General features: G+C 41.5%; 1 protein-coding gene across 1 annotated transcript; it reads right to left on the bottom strand.

Moving 5' to 3' along the window:
- Positions 1 to 3649: 3649 nt before the first annotated feature.
- On the bottom strand, positions 3650 to 25178 carry CD48 (CD48 molecule). Its single transcript, XM_006060292.4, has 4 exons — positions 24971 to 25178; positions 9321 to 9614; positions 5932 to 6183; positions 3650 to 3884 (listed from the first exon to the last, which is right to left on the bottom strand). Exons 1-4 carry the CDS (start codon positions 25050 to 25052, stop codon positions 3805 to 3807), a joined length of 708 nt encoding a protein of 235 aa, XP_006060354.3. The 5' UTR covers positions 25053 to 25178; the 3' UTR covers positions 3650 to 3804.
- Positions 25179 to 25640: the final 462 nt, after the last annotated feature.

Raw genomic sequence — 25640 nt, 5'->3', positions numbered from 1 at the left:
TCTCCTCCTGCCTTCAATCTTTCCCAGCATCAGGGTCTTTTCCAGTGACTCAGTTCTTCATATCAGGTGGCCAAAGTATTGGAGTTTCAGCTTCAGCATTAGTCCTTCCAATGAATATTCAGGGCTGATTTCCTTTTGGATGAAATGATTTGATCTCCTTGCAGTCCAAGGGACTGTCTAGAGTCTTCTCCAGCACCACAGTTTAAAAGCATCAGTTCTTCGGTGCTCAGCTTTCTTTACGGTCCAACTCTCACATCCATACATGACTACTGGAAAAACCATAGCTTATAGTTTTTGGGGTTTTTTTGTCTTTGTTTTTGTTTTTTCTTTTCATCACTTTAAGTATATCCTGCTATTCTCTTCTGGACTACAAAGTTTCTGTTGAAAAATCAGCTATTGGCCTTATGGAGATCCCCTTGTATGTTATTTGTTGTTTTCACTTGTTGCTTTTAATATTTGCTCTTTGTGTTTAATTTTTGTTCATTTGATTAATATGTGTCTTGGCTTATCTCTCCTTGGGTTTATTATGTGTGGGATTCTCTGGTCTTCCTGGACTTGGGTGGCCATTTCCTTTCCCATTTTAGGGAAGCTTTTGACTATAATCTTCTCAAATATTTTCTCATAGCTTTTCTTTTTGTCCTCTTCTTCTGGGACCCCTATGATTCAAATGTTGGGCCACTTAATGTTGTCCCAGAAGTCTCTGACACTGTCATCATTTCTTTTTATCCTGTTTTCTTCATGCTGCTCTGTTTCAGTTATTTTTGCTATTCTATCTACCAGCTCACTTCTATGGTCTGCTGCTTCTCTCATTCTGCTATTGGTTCCCTCTAATGCTTTTCATCTCAGTTATTGTGTTCATTTCTGATTGTCTGTTCTTTAAATCTTCTGGGTCCTTGGTAAACATTTCTTGTATCTTCTCAATCTGTGCCTCCAACCTGTTTATCTGTGCCTCTATTTTATTTCCAAGATTTTAGGTCATCTTTACTATCATTATTCTGGATTTATTTTCATGTAGACTGCTTATTTCTTCATTTGTTTGGTCTTTTGGGTTTTCACCATGTCCCTTCAGCTGCTGCATGCTTCTATGTCATTTCATTTTGCTTACTTTACTGTGTTTGGGGGTCTCCTGGCTACAGGTTGGAAGTTGTAGTTCCTTTTAATTGTGGTGTCTTCCCCCTGCCCCTTGGGGTAGCTGTGATTCCTGGGGTTGGTCCAGTGCCTAATGAAGTTTTCCTGACAGGGGGACTTGTGTTTGTGTTCTGGTGGATGGAGCTGGATCTTGTCTCTCTGAAAGGTAGTGCTGTGTCCAGTAGTGTGTTTTGGAGTGTCTATGAGCTTGGTGTGTTTTGGGGCAGCCTTTCTGCAAATGGGCAGGTTTGTGTTCCTACTTTGCTAAAGATTTGGCATGAGGCAACTGGAACTAGAGCTTGCAGGCCTTTGAGTGGGGCTTGGTCTTAGATTTGATACAGAGACTTTTGAGAGGGCTCTCACCTATTAATATTCCACGGTGTCAGGAGTTCTCTGGTGGTCCAAAGTCCTAAACTTGGGTATCCAACCTCTGGGGTTCAGGCCCATCCCCTTACTGTAGCACCAAGATTTCACAGGCCACACAGCACAGAAAACAAAATCCCAAGTCTAATGGTGAAACAACAGTCAGCAGCCAAGAACACCCAAAGAGACACACACTTGCAAAGAGAAGAGAGAAGGAGAAAATAAAGGAAGTCAAAAAAGAAGAGAGCAATCAAGCCAATAATCAAGCCCCTAAGTGAAAATGAATACTAAAAATTAGACTCTCAAAAATACAAAATAAAAAACATGGAAAAAATTGCAGTGTAACTAAGCAGTACTAAGGAGTAGAAATAGGAAAAAATAAAATGAATTTATTTAAAAATAAGGTGTTTTTTAAAAAAGAAAAAGTAAGTTATAAAAAATTAAAATTAAAGGAGTAATAAAGAACATTATTAGGACAATATAAAAAAAAGGGGGGAGGAGAAATATATAGAATGGTAGTGATAAGAATGTCCATGTGATTCCTCTGTTTTCCTGCTCCAGTCAATTTTCCTACTGAGAAACCCCTCCAGTATTTCTAGGAACATCTGTGGACCTGTTGTGGGCAGTGTGGGGTTAGTTCAGACTAGATCTTGCCTTGCTCTAGCTTGTATTTGCTCTAAAATTCTATGTGTGTGCATGCGTGCTAAGTTGCTTCAGTTGTGTCTGACTCTTTGCAGCCCTATGTACCGTAGTCTGCCAGGCTCCTCCGTCCATGGGATTCTCCAGGCAAGAACATTGGAGTGGGTTGCCATGCCCTCTATAGAGAAAGAGCAAAGGAGCCAAGATGGCATGGTCAGGCTTTCTTGTCCCACATTTTGTAAACAATGATTATGTAACAGCTGAGGTCAATACAAGCTAGAGCAAGGCAAGATCTGAGTCTCAACTAATATCTGTGTTGCATTAGTGCCATCAAAGTATCTTCATGGCAGTCAACCCTGGTTCTCTCCCTGAGGCCCAACCCTCAAAACCTGAGCCTCTGCAACCAAGCCCCCACTCTCCACAGCGGGCATGAGCATGTAAGCCTATTCTCAGCTGGAAAGATCTGCTCCGCATGATTTCTGTGGTGAATTCTCTCCGTTTTGCCTTTTGAGCATGTGCTGTTTCGCTGCCCTCTGAAGTTCCAAAGCTGAACCCGCCTGTGAGGGGGTTTCCTAGTGCACGGACTTCTCTCCTTCACTACTCACTCCCTGGGGGTTTAGGTCCCCAATCTGATATCCTTTGTCTCCCTTTTCGTCTTTAACTTTTCCCCTACCTCATTCTGAGGGGACTGCTTTGTCTTTTTGGAAGTCTGGTATCCTCTGCCAGCATCCAGAAGATGTTCTATAGGAGCTGTTTCACATGCACACGAGTTTTTGATGTATTTGTTGGGGGGAAGGTGGTCTCCCTGTTTTATTCCTCCATCAACTTGAAAGTGTCCCCTGCCTTTTTGTGCTTTTCAAGACTTCAACTGATAGGGTGAGACTACCCCACCCGCCACCCCCGCTCCCCAAACTGGAAAGGATAATCTACTTTACTAAGCCTATTAATTCAAATGTTAATCTCACCCAGAAACACCCTCAGGGACACCCAGAATAAGGTTTGACCAATGACCGGGTACCTCTGTGGCCCAGTCAAATTTACATGTAAAATTAACCATCAAAGTCCAGGAAGAAAATGAAAGGGTTTGATGAACACACAGTATTGTCTCTGCCATAGAAGTGATAAGGGGAAGGAAAGATAAGCTTGGTTTGATGTAAAGAGGAAGTGATCTGTGGTAGGACAGTTTGTTGAAAGGGAAACTTATCTTTTAGTGACCCTATCAGCTCCAGGCCCATGAAGAACCACAGAGGAGGCAAACAAAGAGCAAAAATTCCCATTGTTATGCCAGTGGTGGGCCTGGGAGCTCTTGCCATCCTGTGATGAAAGACCATGGTGAGAGAGCTTAGTCAATTTGTTGGATTTTTTGGATCCTAGGATTCAACAATCAATTTTGACAATTACAGCATTGTTGATTGAAACAAGAAAACATTGCAGAATACATTCTTGCCCATTTTTTTTGTGGGAAAGTACATAAGTACATATATACTAGAAAAACAATTAGAAAATATAAAATAAAATATTACTGTGATTATACAAATTTTATTTGAATCTCCTTTTAAACATCTCAGTCCTTTCCCCTATTCCATATAGCCAGAGCTTCAGTCCTAGTTAATAGCCAATTGCCAATGAGGGAAAAATCTTCAATTCTTGAAGTTTCACTCTAGTTAGCTCTTCTCAGGTCCATAGGAGATTGAGAAGAGTGGTTACAATGATCACTAGCCAAGTTGCCGTCCGAGCTACTTCAGAGGAGGAGGCTGAAAGAGTAAGAAAATGCAAGACATTTAGGTGTCCTGATTAATTTGTTGAGAAGGGGAAGGGGTGCTGGACATTGGCATGGGAGCTTCTATAGCAAGGGAATGTATTTCCTTTCTGAATCCAGACACAGTGTCCCCTGCACATCCTTTTTGCCAGATGAGCAAGAGCTCAACCTCCCAGATGTAAAGGAGAAAGAACACAGAAATCCTTTCAATATTACTGGCTTAGCTGAGTCCTGTACATGAAGATTATCTTGGCATGTCTGTGGGCCTAGAAAAGAATCATTCTCCTACACTGGACAGCAGTTAAGTAGGGCAGACCTTCAAGTGCAGTAGTTCATATGTATGCTAAGTTTAGGGGAGAAAGGATTGCCTGTTTATCCACACTACCATCAGTACCAACTCAGTGGGGAAGGAAAAAAAAAAAAAGGAAACTAAGAGATAGAGAAGTATAAGGCAAGGGAGAGGAGGAGAGTGATAAATTATGGAAGGGGAATTAAGGATGCTCTTCTAGGATAATTTAGGTAGCTGAAAAGTAACAAGATGGGCTTAGACCTTCAAAAAAGAGATGTATTATTGCTTTCATCCTCTCTGTGAATGGGCAGTCAGTTTCATTCTATAAAGAACAAGGACCATGTCTCTTCCTTTTTCTGGATCTCAGGATATGGTGTTGATATAAAGGTGATTTTAGAACCACCCAGCCAACTGGTGGTCTCATGGTCAGACACTAAAGTCTTATATTGGATCTTCAGTGGTGGAAAAGCAGGGCATATCATGAAAGACTAGAAGAGACATGACCACTTGGTTGGGAAGAACACAGAAGAACTTATAGTTTCTATAGTTCATGTATGGGAGCAGAGGCAAAGAAATCAGTGTAGGTGAGCAGAGTAGACTGGGTCCAGGAAGACCATGGAAGAGCCATGTTCCCAGGAGCAACGATCCCTGGTGACTGGGTGTGAAAAGGATCTCAGGTAAGTGTTGGCACCACAGGTATGAGTTATTCTGGAGAGATTTATACACCAGGGCTTGGGGATGTGATTTCAGGGGTGTGGAAAGTACAGGGCCTAGAATGCTGAAGAGAGTGATTCAAATTTATCAAGTGGCCCCCCAAATCCCTAGAGTCTCTATAATTAAAAGGACTTTGTGGGTCTAATTTAACTACCACTCACTGAAGGCTTCTTAGATACTGTGGTAGGTAGTTACCTGTATTGTCTAATTTAATTCTCAGAACAGTACGTGATAAGAACTATTATTTTGTCTTATTTAAGAAGGACATGACTTGGAGAAGCTAAGTCACTTGTTTAGTTAGTAAGTAATAGTCACAGGATTAATCCCAGGTGTGATTGATTCCAAAATCTATAATTGTAGCTACCCCACAATGGGACCTGTGTAGGCTTGAGAGAGAGCCAGGAGTGATGCTCTATTGAGTGGGGCCTCCCAGGAGATAGAGAAATCTGAAACATGAAACCCAGGGTTTGCCTTTCCAACTTTATCAAGGAGCATACACCTGGGGAACAGCAGAAAATCACAGTCTTAAGGCCAGGCTCTCTTGCTCACGACTCGTTCCCACTCATGTTCACCCACTTGGCCCTTCTTTCTTTTGCTCCTCACTCCTGATTAACCATTTCTTGGCCCTTCTTTCCTTTGCTGTCTACCAGAAACACCTTTATGTTGCTGCACAACAGTATCTGGACTCTTCCTCTACTTGCCTTTTTCCTCCCTACTCACCTTGAAATCTCAGATTATCCTGCAAGGACCCTGCCCTCAGATTCCAGGACCATGCACTTATTAAAGCAGGGAAGGAAAAGGGGACATGAGAGCCCTTTGCAGGTGAGGACACTGAGCTCCACAAAGGTGAGGGAAGCTTGCTGGGAGACCATGTCAGAGACACAAGGAGAACCCAAGTCTACCACACCTCACTAGTTCCTTTGGGATTCTCCATCAAACTCTATGACAAGTGGCTGGAAAAGATCCCTACACTTATCTTCATTCAAGAGAAAACTAGTTACCCTGTGCCCACCTCAGCTCCCTTGGCAGTGTCTCTTACCTTGTACACAGGGTGAAATGAAGTTGATTGTGCTGTTTTGGCTGCTTACAGGATTGCTGACTTGGCAGGTATAAGACTTTGCGTAGTTTTGTGGCATGTGGACCACTTGAAGCACACTGCTCTGTAAGGACCCTGATTCCCAATACCAAGTGTAGGTTACAGATTGGTTCTGGATCACACAGAATAGCGTCAGGTTGCAGTTGTTCATTTCCCATGTCTTCTCAACTGTTATGACAGGCTTCGGTACAGGGTCTGAAAATGAAGATGTTATAAGATGAGACAATAGGTTTATGCATTTATGAAGCTTTTATGCTAGGAGGTTTTAGCCAACAAAGTGCAAAGGGAGGTCCTGAGGAGCAGACATGGAGAAGAGGGCCCTGTAGAGGGAGCTAGTGAGCAGCTTTGACCTCTGTAGGCTTCAAAGGGAAAGAGCTACTCCTTGGCGTGAAGCTAAACTGGATCCAGAAGGGGGAGCCAGTTACCCAGAAACAAAATGGAGTTATGCCCATCTGTGGGCCAGAAAGAACAGCAGAGTTTTAGCACAGAGATCAGCTAGAGTTGAACTTGATATCCCAACTGGCTGAGCTACTCAGGGCCCCTTCTCTGGCAATGACCCACACTTGGCACCTTAGCCCATCAGTCAATCCTTCAAGAGTTCTTGGGCTCAGATACAATAAGAGTCCTAGGGTAAGAGATACTGCTGTACACCTTTCCTGAACTCTGGCAGAACTACAGAGAACCTCATGGACCTCCTGGAGCAAGCTGGTAGTGATGAATTGCATCTGTTAACTTTGGTATCTCAGTGCCTGCCACAGAGCAGGTATTTTGATGAAAGGGAAAGGTGAATGGATGTAGGGATGGATGTGTGTAGGGATGAAGCAGTTATGCAATAGAAAAGACAAAATACTTACTTTACAGTGAGACAAGCTTGGGTGCTGGACTTGGCTCTGAGAGAGTGGCTCTGAGAGGCAAGACAACTAACCCTCTGAACTCCTTCTCAAATGTAAAATGACCCTACTTCATAGCACAATGTTAGTAAGATACAGTGCCATCATCTATGAGTAAGTGCTTTTGCTGGGTGTGATGTATGCATGTTGAAGGTCACAGCATCATCACTGCTTTCATCCTGCAGGCAGATGGGTTGAGATGTAATCCCATCATATGCTCCTTCCTTGACTAGGACTGCTTTACCTGAAATCCTCTGAGGTCTTTTCCTTCTGGTCATGGGTAAATCACCTACAGAATCAATGCAGCTCAGAAGTCATAGGATTAAAATGTAGCAGAGAATTGACCCAATCAGAGCTGACTTCTGAGTTGTATGTCTGTGAGGGGCAATGGAAGCTCTACCAATCTGACCTCCTGAACTCTAGTTCTATCTCCTCTATGAAACCTTATCACATTGCTGGACTCCTCTTGCATACTTTACATGAGCAGTATTCATATGCTTACTCATTTCCTGTGGTCTGGCCTTTAGTCTTATAAACCTTCCGCATTTCCCATAGTAAGCAGCTCAGCCCTGAGCACTCCAGAGCCAGATGGAGCAGTCTGGTTCCAAGATGCCCCCTTTAAGCTTTAGAAATTCCTGAGCTGGACAGAAGGATGATCCTTCCACTAATCACATCCTCAGAGCCTTATCCAGAGGCAAGTGTACTAGAGCCACATAAGCTTATGGCTTGTAGGATATTCAGAAATTTTGTAAGTTGGTTGTGAAATGAAACCGATAGCAGTTTACAGTTGGCTGTGATGGGAATATTTGCCACAAAATCTGGTAAATGATGTATATTTCAGATCTTTTTTTTTTTTTTTTTGAAAATCACTGTAGGAACCTTTGAATATTTCCTGTTGCTAGTACATCTTGCAATTTTAGGACATATGATATGCAGGAAGTGAGCAAGAAGGCGATTCTAGCCTCTTAGACCAGGGACCATCATGACCCATGTTAGTGGGACATGAATATATACAATTTCTTCATTCTTTGCAGCATTTTAGCATTTTTAAGGCTCCTCACCAGACACAAAATCTTCTGGCACATTGTTTTTTTGGTTATAATTTTATTATTTTTGACTGTACCTTGTGGCATGTGGGATCTTTGTTCCTCAACCAGGAATTGAACTCAACACACCCCCTGCAGTCAAAATATAGAGTCTTAACCACTGGACCACAAGGGAAGTTCCAGCATTTTAAAAGTGTTTTCACTTTCATTACCTACTTTGATTTTCATAACATCCTAAAAAGATATAATTATCCTCACAATATGACGAGGAATGCAAGGCTATGAGAGGCATGTCTCCCTTGGCTGTCTGCCCAGCCCTCCTCCTCTAATAATTGACAATCTCCCCAAGAACCAAGTTTCTGCCTTATAAGCTGACTCTTTGGACCATAAGAGTTTAAATCACATACCTGAACCAAGATGGGCTAGTCAATTTCTCTTTCTTGAGAATTTAAACTAAGAGATATGAAAGCCTAGACTTTGAGAGAGATAGTCTGTACTGGCAGGGATCCACTTTCACACTAAAGATTCCAGTGGCTAGAGGCTCTAGACTGGGCCAGGGTCTCATTCTTCCTCATCTTCAGTCCTTTTCAAATCTTCTAAACTTCTTTCATTGCTTTAAGAAGTCATAGCTTTAAAAAAAAATCTCCTTTTTTGCTAAAGGTATATCAAGTTGGCCTCCATTACTTGCCATCAACAGAATCTTACCTAATGGGACAGAGATGTCAAGATCTATCTCCAAGGTCACACAACCAGTAAGTGTGGTCCAGTGGTTAAGAATCTGCCTGCCAATGCAGGGGACATGGTTTCCATCGCTGGTCTGGAAAGATCCCACATACTGCAGAGCAACTAAGCCCATGCATTACAACTACTGAAGCTCACACATCCTAGGGCCAGCAAGCTGCAGCTACTAAAACCCACATGCCTAGAACCCATGCTCCACAACCAGAGACCGCCACAATGAGAAGCCCATGCACTGCAACAAAGAGGAACCCCCACTTGCCACAATTCAAGAAAGTCTGCGTGGAGCAATGAAGACCCAGTACAACCAAAAAATCTATTAAAAAAGAAGAACTCAGAACTTATTTCAATTGACCACAAGAGAACATGAAGAGAATAGAGTGGAAACCATCTTTATTGTCTCCTTTCTCTTCAAATCTTAGACTCTCTAATGTCAGAAGAGGTTTCAAATGTCCCAAAGTTATCTACTTTGGTGTCTGCTGGCCCAGACTCACTTCCAAGTGGAACTGGCTCCAGGAGAAATGGATTAAGCCTGTCCTGAGGTTTTTCTCCCCCACCCCCCCCAACCATGGAGAGTGCCCAGAATCACCAGGAAGCTTTCCAGTGATCTGTCTGGGTCCCCAGAGTGGGGACTAGCCCTTTGGTTACCCTAACTCACCAAGCACCATTAGTGAGATCTTCCATTCCTCCTCGTCTCCATTGTCCTTCAGCACCCTCAGGAGGTAAGTACTGCTGTCTTCCTTCTGGATCTTGCGGATGTGCAGTGCGCCACTTTGAGAATCAAGTGTGGCCCTGCCCTTAAATTTAGTATCGAAGTACTTAGGCTCATTAAATTCCCACTCTACAATCTTCTGGTCAGTAGTATAAAACCAGGTGAGTGACTTGTGGTTCTTAGGCAGATTGGAGATGTGTAGAGTCACATTGTCGCCAGGGATTGCATATTTTGAATGGCCTGCCAATGAAAGTCAGAATGAATGAGACCCATTTTAGAGAAAGCAGAGCTGCCCAGTAGCCCAAAGCCTGGGCTGGTGTAACAAGGAAGAAGGGAGAGATTTTTGCTTGTGAGGAGAGAGTATGATCTTTATCAGAGGACATGACCCCTAATAGGGAATTCAGTGAAAGTTAGAGCTTGAGAAGTGGGCATGGGGATAGGCAACGTGCTTATAATCTATCTAATTCTACCCTAGATGATAAAGAAAAGGGACACTGAGCTGGCCCTGCCTCCCTTCCTTACTCTCATACCAGAACATTTTCCAATAAAATTATAAGTTACAATTCCCCTCTGTGCTTGTGCTCCCTGTGACTCAATTTAGTTCTCTAGCAGTGGCTTCCCAGTTGGCATTAGTGGCAGCTAGAATACACCTGCCAATGCAGCAGACACAAGAGACATGAGGTCGATCCCTGGGTTGGGAAGATCCCCTGGAATAGGAAATGGCAAACCACTCCAGTATTCTTGTCTGGAAACTTCCATGGACAGAGGAGCCTAGCGGGTCCATGGGGCTGCAAAGAGTCAGACATGGCTGAGCAATGGAGCACACATAGCACTAGGCAAGAAGTAAAGGAGACACAAGGTTTGAAATGAAGGGGAACGAGAGTTATTCAGTGACAAGGTATTATAGAAGAGTGAGCATTTTACTAATAAAAATATTGTGCTATTTTTCTGGCTTTTGTGATCTTTGTATTTGTCAGCTTTTTAAAAACTTGTGACACATTGGGACTTCTTTTCTCATTCTAACTACATTTATCTTTGTTCCTATTTGTATTTAAAGTTCTATTCTTTTTCTCATGAGAGCACCCCAAATTGTATAAGCCTCAGTTCTAAAAGACCTGATTTCATGAAGGCAAGAAGAAAAGGATGATAGCCAGAAAATAAAGATGAAGGGAGGTCTGCTGACTCTTCTGTGAATGAAAGAAATCTATGTATAAATGTATAGACTGAGAAACAGCAGTGAGTGCTCAGTCACTTCAGTCATGTCTGATTCTTTGCAACCCTATGGACTGTAGCCCACCAGGCCCTTCTGTCCATGGGGATTCTCCAGGCAAGAATATTGGAGTTGACATGCACCTCTTTAGGAGATCTTTCCGACCCAGGGATCAAACCCATGTCTCTTATGTTTCCTGCATTGAGAAATAGCAGTAGAAAGAAGCTAATAGTAGAGGAAAGAGGAAATAAATCTCTATCACTCTTACCTCATGTACTGTTACACAAAACCTCACATTGCTCAGCATTGTATCTACACCTACTTTTTGGGTTGGCCAAAATGTTCATTTAGGTTTTCCCATAGGCTGATACTTTCCACATGTCTATCATTTACAAAAACATTCTTTTGAATAAAAATTAAAAATACCTATGTCCCCAGGTCTTTCAAGTTCCTTGTCCTTAATCCTTCCAACTATCCATTGAACAGTTAGTTATGGAGCATTTAACCTATGCCTGTTGCATTCACAGACACACGTAGGCATTAATTTCCACAGTGCTTCTGATTGGTCCATCCCATACTCTATGACATCCCATCTCTGTGACATAATCAATCAGTCCAAACAATGCCGGGAGCCAGCACGGGAGTTCCCACCCATGACAAGGTCATGGAGGGAGCGCTCTGATGGGCAAGGCGAGTCAGGGCTCAAGGGCCCCCCTGGTCTGCCTGAGTGTCTACCCCAAAACCAGAATCTGTCTGTTTTATTATTTCATGACTTTCACCAACTCTTCTGACATTAACGGTGGGCTATCCCTGACCACCTTTCTCTGAATAAATTAACTTAGAGCTCTAGTTAATAATTCTCCTGGGCATAATAGGAATGTTTCAATTCAAACCCCTCTGATGACTTGCTAGCTTGCCTGACAGGTTTGTTTGGACTCCTGCAGCTACACATGTGATTGTTCACAGCCTCCCAGCCACAAGAGGCACGGGATGCTTAAGATATTCTAACAATGCAGAGCTTCTCAGAGAGTTAAAATTGTTAGAATAGAACTAGTAGAGGATTTCTTTGTTGAGCTAATGCTTGCTGCCAAGTTTCCATATCCCTTACCTACTGTGTCCCTGGGAGTGTATTGATTAATATAGTTGGTGTATAGAAATGTAAGTAGTAGCTTTAATGTTTGTAACCTTGGACCCTTGAGTTAATTCTTTCTTGTTATAGCCCACCACACTTTTGCCCTATAAGAATGCAACTTTATCTAATACTTTCAGAGGGTGGCGCCTGACTTTAGAATAATCACCTTTAGAGAAAAATAAGTTTTCTGAAGAAAGGGTCATAAAATGTTAACAAGCCTCCTGACCAGAAGGTGATGTAAATCACCTAAAGCTTTTGCACATGATAAGTTTGCAGAAAGAAAGCCTGGCTTCAATAAGGATCAAGGACTGCTGACCTTGCATGACTCTACAACTCCCCCCCCCCCCCATTATCCTCTATGCACAACTTAAGGTATAAAAACTACTTTGGAAAATAAAGTGTGGGCCATGCTCATCCAACTTGGTCTCCCCATGTCGTTCTTTCTCTTTCCTTTTCCTTTTCAGGCTGATTCCCTGGAGCGCAGGGGCCCTCTGCATTCACTTTCCTGCCTGGGCTTCTAAGACCCACTGGAGAAGGTGTCTAAGGTGGGGCACCTTCAGCTATTCAAGAGGGCTCCTGCGGCCTACGTGAACAGAGAAAGTCCTGTGCTGGGGCTTTATTGGCTTTCTGCATAAACCAAGGAATATCAGCCTCTTTTCTCTCCTGTATTTTCTTAACTGCAAAATTCTTTCCTTATCTCTTTCTCTATTTCTCTCAGTCGCTGACGCTGTCCTCCCGAGGGAATCCCGGGATCCAACCGGGGCAGGACCCCGGCAAAACAACAATATTTGAACAATGACTACATGCCAGGTCATGTGCTAGGCTCCAACACCAACAATGTAGACAGTCTCTCACCTCTTAGACCATACAGCCTCTTCAGGAGCATACATTCTCTTTAGGATTTCAAAATTACTGGACACGTATTCTAGACTTGTTCTCATTCCATTGCTTGTTTCCATATGAATTAATAAAAGTGGTGATAATAGACAGCCTAGGTCAGTGTTTTTCAGCCTTGGCACTATTGATATTTTGGGCCAGAGAATTCCTTGTGCAGAGATGTCTTTGTGTATTGTAAGATGTGTAGTAGCCTCCCTGGCCTCAGCTCACTAGATGCCAGTAACATCATTCCAGTTGTGATCTTCAAAACTGTCTCCAGACAATGACAAATGCTCCCAGGGAGGCAAAAATCTTACCACCTTCATTCTGGTTGAAAACTGTTGGCTTAGGCATCCTTGGTAGACTCTCCATTGAGTCTCAAAAATATGCTGAAGAATATAGCACAACCCACAATTAACCACTTTATTTCTAAGTAGGAAGTCACCGCCATCTACCAGGATGGCTTTTTTTTTTTTTTAATCATTACTCATACGTGGTAAAGGAAGGGGGAAGGAAAGCTGCAACATCCTGTTCATGCCTATATCTTAAAATTCATATCATATTAAAGTAATCCATTTAATACCAATTACTTGCCTTTATCACCAGACTCGGAGAAGGCAATGGCACCCTACTCCAGTATTTTTGCCTGGAAAATCCCTAGAAGCTTCCTAAGGACAAAAAATGAGTCTTATGAATTAAACTCATTTCCATTGTAGTATGATAGTTAAGAACATGGGCTCTGGAATTAGACTATTCAGATCCTGACCCTGTCACTTATTAGCTGTGTAACTGCGAACATTTTGCCTGACCTCTCTGCCTTCATTTTAGTTTATCTTACAGAGTTTGTGATGGTGAAGTTCATGTATCAAGTTTACTGAGTTAAAGGATGCCCAGATAGCTGGTAAAACACTCTTTCTGGATGGTCTGTAAGGTTTTTTCTAGCAGAGATTAGCATTTGAATCGGTAATTCAAATTTGACTGGGTAAAGAAGATCACCCTCACCAATGTGGGTGAGCATCATCCAACCTGCTGAGTCCCAGAATTGGACAAAAAAGAAAGAATAAAAGCAAATTTCTTTCTGCTGTGAGCTGGGGTATTCCATCTTCTTCTACCCTTGAACATCAGTGTCCCTGGTCCTTGGACCTTAGGACTTGAACTACAACTTAGACCACTGGCTTCCCTGAAGCCTCTTTGTGGAAGGATGAATGAAGTTGAGTCTACTGAGAATGAAGATTACAGGGTGTATAAACTCAAATTGTGAGTCTATATATTCTCAGATCTGTGGATTTCTATTGAAACTACACAAATAACTTTCTTGGCCTTCATCTTACAGATGGCAGATCATGGGACTTCTCCAGAGAAGTACAGAATATGGATTATGCTTCCATAACTATGTGTGTGTGCTAAGTCACTTCAGTCATGTCTGACTCTGTGTGACCTCATGGACTGTAGCCCTCCAGGTTCCTCTGTCCCTGTCTATTCCCCAGGCAAGAATACTAGAGTGGATTGCCATTCCCTTCTCCAGGGTATCTTCCCGAGCCAGGGATCAAACTGACATCTCTTATGTCTGACCTGCTATGGCAGGCGAATTCTTTACAACTAGCGCCACCTGGGAAACTGTGTGAGACTCATTCTATATATTTGTATATATCCCATTGATTCTTTTTCACTAAAGAACCCTGACCCAGAGTAACACAAATAAAATGCTTAGGATATAATTTGATTAATTCAAATAATCAATACACATAAAATACTTAGTATAATACTTGGAAGATTCAGTTCAGTTCAGTCCAGTTGCTCGTCGTGTCTGACTGTCTGCGACCCCATGAATCGCAGCACACCAGGCCTCCCTGTCTGTCACCAACTCCCGGAGTTTACTCAAACTCATGTCCATCGAGTTAGTGATGCCATCCAGCCATCTCATCCTCTGTCGTCCCCTTCTCCTCCTGCCCCCAATCCTTCCCAGCATCAGGGTCTTTTCCAATGAGTCAACTCTTCTCATGAGGTGGCCAAAGTACTGGAGTTTCAGCTTTAGCATCACTCCTTCCAATGAATATTCAGGACAGATCTCCTTTAGGATGGACTGGTTGGATCTCCTTGCAGCCCAAGGGACTCTCAAGAGTCTTCTCCAACACCACAGTTCAAAAGCATCAATTCTTCAGCACTCAGCTTTCTTCACAGTCCAACTTTTACATCCATACATGACCACTGAAAAAATCATAGCCTTGACTAGAAGGACCTTTGTTGGCAAAATAATGTCTCTGCTTTTTAATATGCTATCTAGGTTGGTCATAACTTTTGGTTAGTAGATAATAAATGTCATGTATTGATTATTATTATTACCTACATTATTTTTGTATCCATAAATTCTATACTATGTATAAATTATTGAGATGTGTAACACCTGCCATTGAACTCATTTTATTGTGCCAAAACAGTGGTAAAAGAAGGACTAGAATTTTTTTAGGAACGAATGCCTATCTGTGAATCTGAAAGTGTAGAATGTGGTGGAAGGGGGCAAAAAAAAAAAAAAAATTGCAACAACTCCTGTAGAGGCTTTCACTTATAAGCTAGATCTAGTAAAATACATCAGCACGCACAAAAGACAAACAAACCAGGTCTTTGGTGAGGACATGTGATGATAAGAAAGAGTCCCCAGCACCATGGTAAGACCAGAGTACTCACCTGAAACTTCCTTGGGCAAAGAAAAATGGGGATGAACTCAATAAGGAATAAAGAATACAGGGCATATAGACTGAAGTTATGATTCAGACTCAGTTATAATATACATTATTTCTCCATGTGAAAATGAGGTCTGCTTTATAATAATAAAGCAAGGAACATTTCATGCAAAGATGGGCACAATAAAGGATAGAGATGGTATGGTCCTAACAGAAGCAGAAGATATTGAGAAGAGGTGGCAAGAACACTCAGAAGAACTATACAAAAAGATCTTAATGACCCAGATAACCACAATGGTGTGATCACTCATCTAGAGCCAGAATTCTGGAATGCGAAGTCAAGTGGGTTTAGGAAGCATGACTTAGAACAAAGCTAGTGGAGGCAATAGAATTCCAGCTGAGCTAACCCTAAAAGATGATGCTGTGAAAGTGCTGCACTCAATACGCCAGCAAATTTGGAAAACTCAACAGTGGCCACCAGACTGGAAAATGTCCGTTTTCATCCCAATCCCAAAGAAAGGCAATGTCAAAGAATGTTTGAACTACCGCACAATTGCACTCATCTCACACTACTTGCAAAGTAATGCTCAAAATTCTGGAAGGGAGGCTTCAACAGTATGTGAACCAAGAACTTCCAGATATTCAAGCTGGATTTACAAAAGGCAAAGGAACCAGAGATCAAATTGCCAACATCTATTGGATCATCTATAGAAAAAGCAAGAGAATTCCAGAAAAACATCTACCTCTGCTTTATTGACTACCCCAAAGCCTTGACTGTGTGGATCACAACAAACTGTGGATAATTCTGAAAGAGATGGGAATACCAGGCCACCTTACCTGCTTCCTGAGAAACCTGTATGCAGGTCAAGAAGCAACAGTTAGAACTGGACATGAAACAATGGACTGGTTCAAAATTGAGAAAGGAGTACATCAAGGCTGTATATTGTCACCCTGCTTATTTAACTTATATGCAGAGCACATCATGCAAAATGCCGAGCTGGATGAAGCCCAAGTAGGAATCAGAGTGCCAGGAGAAATATCAATAACCTCAGATATGCAGATGATACCACCCTTATGGCAGAAAACGAAGAGAAACTGAAGAGCCTCTTGATGAAAGTGAAAGAGGAGAATGAAAAAGTTGGCTTAAAACTCAACACTCAAAAAACTAAGATCATGGCATCTAATCCCATCACTTCATGGCAAATAGATGGGGAAAATATGGAAACAGTGACTGACTTTGTTTCTTGGGCTCCAAAATCATTGCAGATGGTGACTGCAGCCATGAAATCAAAAGACGCTTGCTCCTTGGAAGAAAAGTTATGACAAACCTAGACAGTATATTAAAAAGCAGAGACATCACTTTTCCGACAGACTTCCATCTAGTCAAAGCTATGGTTTTTCCAGTAGTCAAGTATAGAAGGCTGAGTGCCGAATAATTGATGCTTTTGAATGGTGGTGCTGTAGAAGACTCTTGAGAGTCCCTTGGACCACAGGGAGATCAAACCAGCCAATCCTAAAGGAAATCAACACTGAATATTCATTGGAAGGACTGATGCTGAAGCTGAAACTCCAATACTTTGGCCACCTGATGCAAAGAGCTGACTCTTGAAAAGACCCTAATGCTGGGAAAGATTGAAGGCAGGAAGAGAAGGGGATGACAGAGGATGAGGTGATTGGATGGCATCATTGACTCAAAGGACATGAGTTTGGGCAAGCTCCAAGAGTTGGTGAAGGACAGGGAAGCCTGGCATGCTGCAGTCCATGGGGTCACAAAGAGTCAGACATGACTGAGCGACTGAACTGAATTTACAACATTAAGATCTTGTTTGTCCAGGATATCCCCAACACGTTCCAAAGAACTTCAAACTAAAGTGTGAGGAGGAGGGAGAATCTATAACAGACACAGAGTCACTGAAATTGTGAACATTTCAAAGGTGAACACCATGTCTTACTCAATTTTGAATCCCCAGAATACTTGGCCCACATTTATTGTTTAGTATAGAATGGATGGGACAAAAATCCATACATAAGTGTTCCCATTCATCTCCTCATAACCTCCAAGTAGTCATATTTTATCCCACTTAGCTTCTTTTGCTTGGTATGTGTGTGTGTTAGTTGCTCAGTCATGTCTGACTCTTTGCAGGCTCTTCTGTTCATGGGATTTTCCAGGCAAGAATACTGGAATGGATTGCTGTTTCCTCCTCCGGGCGATCTTCTTGACCCAGAGATCAAACCTGTGTCTCCTGCATTGCAGGTGGATTCTTTATCACTGGGCCATCTAGGAAGCCCTCCTCTTGCTTACTTCTTAAGATTTGTTTGACCTTTATGAGGAACCACTCGAGTTGGTTTAGAAAATAGAGGTTCTATAACATTATGGCTCAAGAGAATGAGAATCTGAGCTGCAGAAGAATGAAATAGTTTGAGAAGACTGAAGAGGGCAGATAAGTGTATGATAGGAAGTATTGCTATAGCTTATAAATTGTATTCCTTTTAACATCTTTTGAGAGACTTCAGGTAGAAATTTGAGTTACTTTTTAATTACTTATGAACAATGAACTGTGTTTCTTAAGTATCATAATGTGCCCACCTGGGCCAGTGTAGCAGCCCTGTCTTATGGTTGTGTGTGTGAGTCACTTAGTTGTGTCCAACTCTCTGTAACCCCATGGATTGTAGCCTGCCAGGCTCCTCTGTCAATGGTATTTCCAAGCAAGAATATTGGAATCAGTAGACATTCCCTTCTTTAGGGGATCTTCCTGTCCCAGGGATTGAACCTGGGTCTCCTGCACTGCAGGCAGATTCTTTACCATCTGAGCCACCAGGGAAGTCTTATGGTTGGGTCCTGGATAAAAGAATAAAAGATGACTATTATGACATATACAGCAGAGGAGCAGTGAAGAAGCTGCCCAGAAAGTTATTTCTCAAAAGAACAACATAAAAGAGTGCTTAGTCTATCATTCATGGTTTTAGACATCTACAAATCAATGAAAAGCAGCTAAGAGAAACCTTGAAATAAAAACCCAGCAGCCTCAAATGGGCTGAGACTCATGCTTGAGAATAGCAAAGGAAAAGTGAGTTTTGGGGAAAGGATATGAAAAAAGAAAGAATATAGGTATATGTATAGCTTCTCTGGTAGCTCAGCTGGTAAAGAATCCACCTGTAATGTGGAAGACCTGGGTTTGATCCCTGAGTAGGGAAAATTCCCTGGAGAAGGGAAAGGCTACCTACTCCAGTATTCTGGCCTGGAGAATTCCATGGATTGTATAGTCCATGGGGTTGCAAAGAGTCTGACACGACTGAGAAACTTTCACTTTCACTTTCATATGTATAGTAGAATCACTTCACTGTACACCTGAAGCTAACACAATATTGTAAATCAACTATACTCCAATATATAATAAAAATTAATTTAAAAAGGAAAAGTGAATTTTGTTATGAAATATCTAATGAAAGTGTGGCCTTAAAAAGCCACATAAAGATAGAAACAGTAGAAAGAATACTTGATTAACCATTAAAAAATGGAAAAAATTCTACTCTTCTAAAAGGATCCTATAATCCAGTCACAAGTTGAATAAAGATGCATTAATATTACTATTATAATATAGATTGCAAAAATTAACATACAGACATTGTAGTGCAATTTGAGATATCAAAGTGGTGGTTTAGTCTATTACAAAGGATTTTCTAATAAATTCAGATAAATTCATTGATATTTTCCTTTTATTGTTGTTATTGTTCAGTCACTCAGTCATGTCTGACTCTTTGTGACCCCATGGACTGCAGCACTCCAGGCTTCCCTGTCCTTCACCATCTCCCAGAGCTTGTTCAAACTCATGTCCATTGAGTTGGTGATGCCATCAAACCATATTATCCTCTGTCATCCCCTTCTTCTCCTGCCTTCCATCTTTCCCAGCATCAGGGTCTTTTCTAATGAGTCAGCCCTTCGCATTAAGTGGCCAAAGTATTGGAGTTTCAGCTTTAGCATCAGTCCTTCCAATGAATATTCAGGGTTGATTTCTTTTAGGATTGACTGGTTTGATCTCCTTGCAGTCCAAGGGACTCTCAAGAGTCTTCTCCAGCACCACAGTTCAAAAGCATCGGTTCTCCAGTGCTCAGCTTTCTTTACAGTCCAACTCTCACATCCATACATGACCACTGGAAAAACCATAGCTTTGACTAGACAGATTTTTGTCAGCAAAGTAATATCTCTGATTTTTAATATGGTTTGTCATAGCTTTTCTTCCAAGGAGCAAGCATCTTTTAATATCATGACTGCAGTTACTATCTTCAGTGATTTTGGAGCTCAAGAAGATAAAGTCTGTCACTTTTTCCATTTTTTCCCCATATATTTGCCATGAATTGATGGGACCAGATGCCATGATCTTAGTTTTTTTAATGTTGAGTTTTAAGCCAGTTTTTTCCCTTTCCCCTTTTCCCTTCATCACGTGGGTCTTTAACTCCTCTTTGCTTTATGCCATAAGGGTGGTGTCATCAGCATATCTGAGGTTATTTATATTTCTCCCAGCAATCTTGATTCCTACTTGTGCTTCATCCAGCCAAGCATTTCACATGATGTACTCTGCATATAAGTTAAATAAGCAGGGTGACAGTATATAGTCTTGATGTATTCTTTTCTCAATTTTGAACCAGTCTATTGTTCCATGTCCAGTTCTAACTGTTGCCTCTTGATCTGCATACAGGTTTCTCAGGAAGCAGGTAAGATGGTCTGGTGTTCCCATCTCCTTAACAGTTTTCCAAAGTTTGTTGTGATCCACACAGTCAAAGGTTGTGTCAATGAACCATAGTCAATGAAGCAAAAGTAGATGTTTTTCTGGAATTCTCTTGCTTTTTCTATGATCCAATGAATGTCGGCAATTTGATCTTTGGTTCCTCTGCCTTTTCTAAATCCAGCTTGAATATCTGGAAATTCTCGGTTCACATACTGTTGAAGCCTCCCTTCGAGAATTTTGAGCATTACTTTGCTAGCGTGTGAGATGAATACAATGATGTGGTAGTTCAAACATTTTTTGGCATTGCCTTTCTTTGGGACTGGAAGGAAAACATCTTTTCCAGTCCTGAGGCCACTAATGAGTTTTCCAAATTTGCTGGCATATTGAGTGCAGCACTCTCACAGCATCATCTTTCTGGATTTGAAATAGCTCAGCTCAAATTCCATCACTTCCATTAGCTTTGTTTGTAGTGATGCTTCCTAAGGTCCACTTGACTTCACACTCCAGGATGTCTGGCTCTAGGTGAGTGATCACACCATCATGGTTTTTCTGGGTCATTAAGATCTTTTTTGTATAGTTCCTCTGTGTATTTTTTGCCACCTCTTCTTAATATCTTTTGCTTCTGTTAGGTCCATACCATTTCTGTGCTTCATTTTGGCCATCTTTGTCAAATGAAATGTTCCCTTGATATCTCTAATTTTCTTGAAGAGATCTCTAGTCTCTCCTATTCTATTGTTTTCCTCTATTTCTTTACTTTGATCACTTTAGGAAGGGTTTCATGTTTCTCCTTGCTATTCTTTGGAACTCTGCATTCAGATGGATGTATCTTTCCTTTTCTCCTATGCCTTTCAGTTCTCTTCTTTTCACAGCTCTTTGTAAGGCCTTCTCAGACAACCATTTTGCATTGTTGCATTTCTTTTTCTTGGAGATGGTTTTGAACACCACCTCCTGTACAATGTTATGAACCTCCATCCATAGTTCCTCAGGCACTCTGTCTATCAGATCTAATCCCTTGAATATATTTGTCACTTCCACTGTACAATTGCAAGGGATTTGATTTAGGTCATACCTGCATGGCCTGGTAATTTTCCCTACTTTCTTCAACTTACTTCTGAATTTTGCAATAAGGATTTCATGATCTAAGCCACGGTCAGCTCCCAGTCTTGTTTTTGCTGATTGTATAGAGCTTCTTCATCTTCAGCTGCAAATAATATAATCATTCTGATTTCAGTATTGACCTTCTGGTGATGTCCATGTGTAGAGTTGTCTCTTGTGTTGTTGGAAGAGGGTGTTTGTTATGAGCAGTGTGTTCTTTTGGCAGAACTCTGTTGGACTTTTCCCTGCTTCATTTTGTACTCCAAAGCTAAACTTGCCTGCCTCTCCAGGTATCTCTTGACTTCCTACTTATTTTCATATATATATATATGTGTGTGTATATATATATATATATATATATTTCTTTTTCTAATATATTTATTTTTTAAAATTTTTAAAGTCAATTGAAAAATATTTTTATTTGCCTTTTAACAATTCCACATTTTATTAGATATAAAACTACTTAAAGTACTACTTTGATTTAATTCTAACAATAAGTAGTTGTTCATGTGTCTGAATGCTTAGGATAAAGTAACTGTATTTATGTGCAGTTTATAAATGAGACAGACCTTTCCTATGCTTACCCATGTTTCTTGTCTGTAGAAAAGTAAAACTGAAATGGTATAGGGGAGGGGAATCAGATCAAAAGAAGTAGTAATTTCATACAAAAAAGTCTACCCAGGGAGAAGAAGGAAGTGCTAAAGGGGAAATTCTAAAGCAAGTCATGTCATTTCTCGTAAAATTTTAAGAACCAAAAGAGGTGTTTTAAAGATACTGGCATGGAGTTACGTGCAGCTCTCTAGTGAGATAAACTGTTTAGCAAACCTGTACAAACCTTTCAGGGAAGTAATTTGGCAACAGACATCAAGAGTTCAGATGTGTGTCATGGGGGCAAGATAAAGAATGCAGTGCTGTTTCCTGAGATGGGAAGTCTCATGAATTTAATCGGCCAGATGACAGTGACCAAATGCATGGTGAGGAAGCCCCAGGTTTGTGGAGGCTTATTACACAGCAATAGATAGCTGGAACAAAGATGAGGAGTTAGATTTTGGAAATGTGTTTGAAGATGTTTAAAAAGCAGAGATTCAGTTCTGTGGCCCAGGAGAGAGCACTGGGCTTTGGAATTTCTTTATGATATTCCTGGCTCTTATCTGTCTCAAATTGTATGTGGTCACAATCACAGAGCAATTTCACATTCTTTATTTCATTGATCTTAATAATAACGCCTTGAAAAAATGGGGAGCGTATCATTATACCCATAATAGAGTTGAGAAAATTGAGACTCAGGAAGCTTTTACAATTTATAGGAAACCCCATGGCTTAGAACTCAGAACATAGGTCTTAAAGCAATTATCCTCCAATTGAAAATAAAATTAAGAAAAAAGAAGATAAGTCTTCTGATTCCCAGAAAAAGCTATTTCTACTGCACTTTGTTGTGCTAGAGGGAGACAGGGAAGATGCCTGCTAGTGAGGAGTGGGTCCAGAGATCAGAGAGCTGAGAAACTCAAGTCTGAGGAGGGCCAAAGGAGGAGATTTAAAAAATACTTCTCAAATTTCTCCACAAAAACATCCATTACTGGGAAAGAAAGAATAATGATACCCTCAGGAAGATCTGGACAGATAGCCTGAAAGGAAGTTCTTTGATGTCATTCATTCATAGGATTAACAATTATTTATTGAGCCCATGCCATGTGTTAGGCACTGTATTAGGTTCAGCAACGGACAAGGTCCCTGCGCTCACAGAGCTCCAGGAAACAGACAACCAAGCAGTTCACCAATCATAACCTGGAACCTGAGGCTTCTAGGAGGAAGTGACACAAGAATGGGTGGGGCTGGAGAGAGGGCATGCAGGACATTTCAGGCAGAAGGAAAGGCATGTATATAGGCCTAGAGGCAGGAGAGAAAGCACCTCCTCCAAGGCAAACAGCAAAGTTAAATTTAGATGAAATGTGGTTATGGGGTGTTGTTTTATCACTCAGTCATGTCTGACTCTTTTGTGACCCCATGGACTGTTGTCCACCAGGCTCCTCTGCCCTTGAGATTTCCCAGGCAAGAATACTGGAGTAGGTTGTCATTTCCTTCTCCAGGGGATCTTCCTGACCCAGGGATTGAACCCACATCTCCTGCATTGGCAGGTGGGTTTTTTTGTAAAACCATTGTGCCACCAGGCTTTGGGATGAGGGAGTCATAAACTGAAGATAAAAGAACTATCTGTAGGCATACTCTGGACATGAAGAGATTTAGACACAACGGCCTCATGTCTAGAGAAAGTGCTGAAATAGCCCGCTTCTCTTGGCATTTCTATCTTTCCCAACTATTGGATGAATACTTCATACCAGCCCCTACTCCCAAGATCATATTAGTGACCTATGAGTTGAGTAAGCCCCATGGAGCTCTCACACAGCAACAAGCAGCCTGAAGACATCTTGTCTCTAGACTTAGTGTAGGGGAGCAGAATGTGCCACACTAATATATGTCTCTTTGGCATATTAATTGTTTTAAGCTGGTTGTTTTCTAAGGAAATAGCAGACATGGTAAACATCCTGAAAACCTTGTACGAGTTACCCTTTCGTAAGAAACATTTATATTTGTAAGGGAAATCTCCATTAATAAAGGTGTCTCCCTCTCTGTACCAGAAGAGGAGGATGACCAAATCTCTAGAAACTCTTATCAGTGGAGAAGACACTAACTTAAATCTGCCTAACAACCTTACCCTTATTTGCTGTGCTTTTCCTGATAACCTCCCAGAACTGTCACCCTCAACATTCTCTTTCGTCTTCAGCAGAGGATGGTACTTAAGATGAGGGCTTCAGCTATTTTAGCGAGTTACTTGGTTTTTCTGGGTTTCACCCATGTACACAATATTAAACTCTGATTTTCTCTTGTTAGCTTATCTCATGTCAATTTAATTCTTACACCAGTCAGAGATCCTAGAAGGGCAGAGAAAAATTTCTTCCTCCCCCAAAGCCAGTCATAAACCAGATCCAATGTTCTGCCACCCTGAGAGGCCTTGCATGAGTAGCCAACAGGATTTCCTTTAAGTATTTCTATCTCATCTGCCTCAGAATCACATACTATCATAATTTTAAAATGTTATATTTGTTTCCCATGCTCAAACTCACTTTTACTCATTTTTTCCATAGTAGTGAACATTAAAGCACCTTTAATGAAAAAGACATAAATATTTATTAGGGGAAATAGTGAGAAAGGCAATAGCTTAGTTCTCAGTTCTCAGCTGACCTAGGAAGACAGGTAGTGGAGGGCTGGACAACTGTAACAGGAAAAGGAAAGTTGCCACACAAGGGGATCAGAACACAACCATGGCAGGACGAACTTTAACTCTTAATCAGATGTTCCAGGGTTTCCCTGCTACTGAGGCCTCTGCTCAGACTCTCACTCAGCGACCCTAAACAGAGCCATCCTTCCCAAGTTTCCTTTCCCACAATTTTGATTTCTCTCTGGAGCAATGACATTATTTACTTTTGCTCATGAAACAACTCCTTGCATAGACAGAGGTCTCAAAAATGCCTCAAGGATCACGGCACCCCTGAGCCTACAATGTGGCAGCTACCCATGCAGCTTTCTGTTATTTGTTATGCAAAGAGACTTCACAGATGACAAACCATAGCACTAAATGTGAGAGGACTTCTTCTCCATTTCACCAAAGTTCTATTTTTGTTGCTTCCCCTTGAGAAAAGAGATGGAGCCTGATTTTCTAAAGCTTAAGGAAGAATCCCCAACCCCACTGCCAGGATGCAAATCCTTGCTGCCTGGAGCCACTACTCCACTTCAGGTGGAGACACGCCCCGTATTCCCTTTTCCATCTGACTCGGCCTCCAGTGCACAGTTACAGGCAGACCATCTGTGGAAAGTACCTTGTATGCTGATTGCCAGGAACAAGTGAGGCAGCAGTAGAATTCCCAGAGTCAGAGACCACTCCCGCCTTCTGGAGCACATACTCCTCTTCTCCAGAACTTTACGGGAACTCTGGACGCAGACCAGAGCCAAGCCAGAAAGAGACCAAAGGCACCTTTAATTCAAGGCTTAAGGTTAGACCTCTCCACCCAGAAACTCATGGGTGGGGCCTGGGGACCGAAAACAGGAAGTCCCATCGTTTTTCTTTTTCTTTTTTTTTTTTAAATTAAACCACTAAAAAACTAAGAACAAACTTGCGCATATGGTGGCAGAGGGAGAGGGTGGGACGAATTGAGAGAGTAGCTCTGAAACACCCATTACCATATGTAAAACTAGATAGTTGGTGGAAATTTTCAGAATGACTCAGGGAGCAAATGACAACCTAGAGGGGTGGGATGGGGTGAGAGGTGGGAGGGAAGGCCACGATGGTAGAAATATACATATACATATAGCTGGTTCGTGTTGATATATGGCGGAAATGAACACAATGTTGTAAAGCAATTATCCTTCAATTTAAAATAAATTTAAATTAAAAAAAAAAACAATTTTGTTTGAATGTGTGTTAGTTCTCTTTTCTGGTGAGAGGATCCATAGAGTCTACTGGTTTTCAGAGGGATTGGTACTCAGAAA

This window comes from Bubalus bubalis, chromosome 6 (assembly GCF_019923935.1).
Source record: "Bubalus bubalis isolate 160015118507 breed Murrah chromosome 6, NDDB_SH_1, whole genome shotgun sequence".
Classification (NCBI taxonomy): Eukaryota; Metazoa; Chordata; class Mammalia; order Artiodactyla; family Bovidae; genus Bubalus; species Bubalus bubalis.
This window is presented reverse-complemented; position numbering and strand designations above follow the sequence as displayed.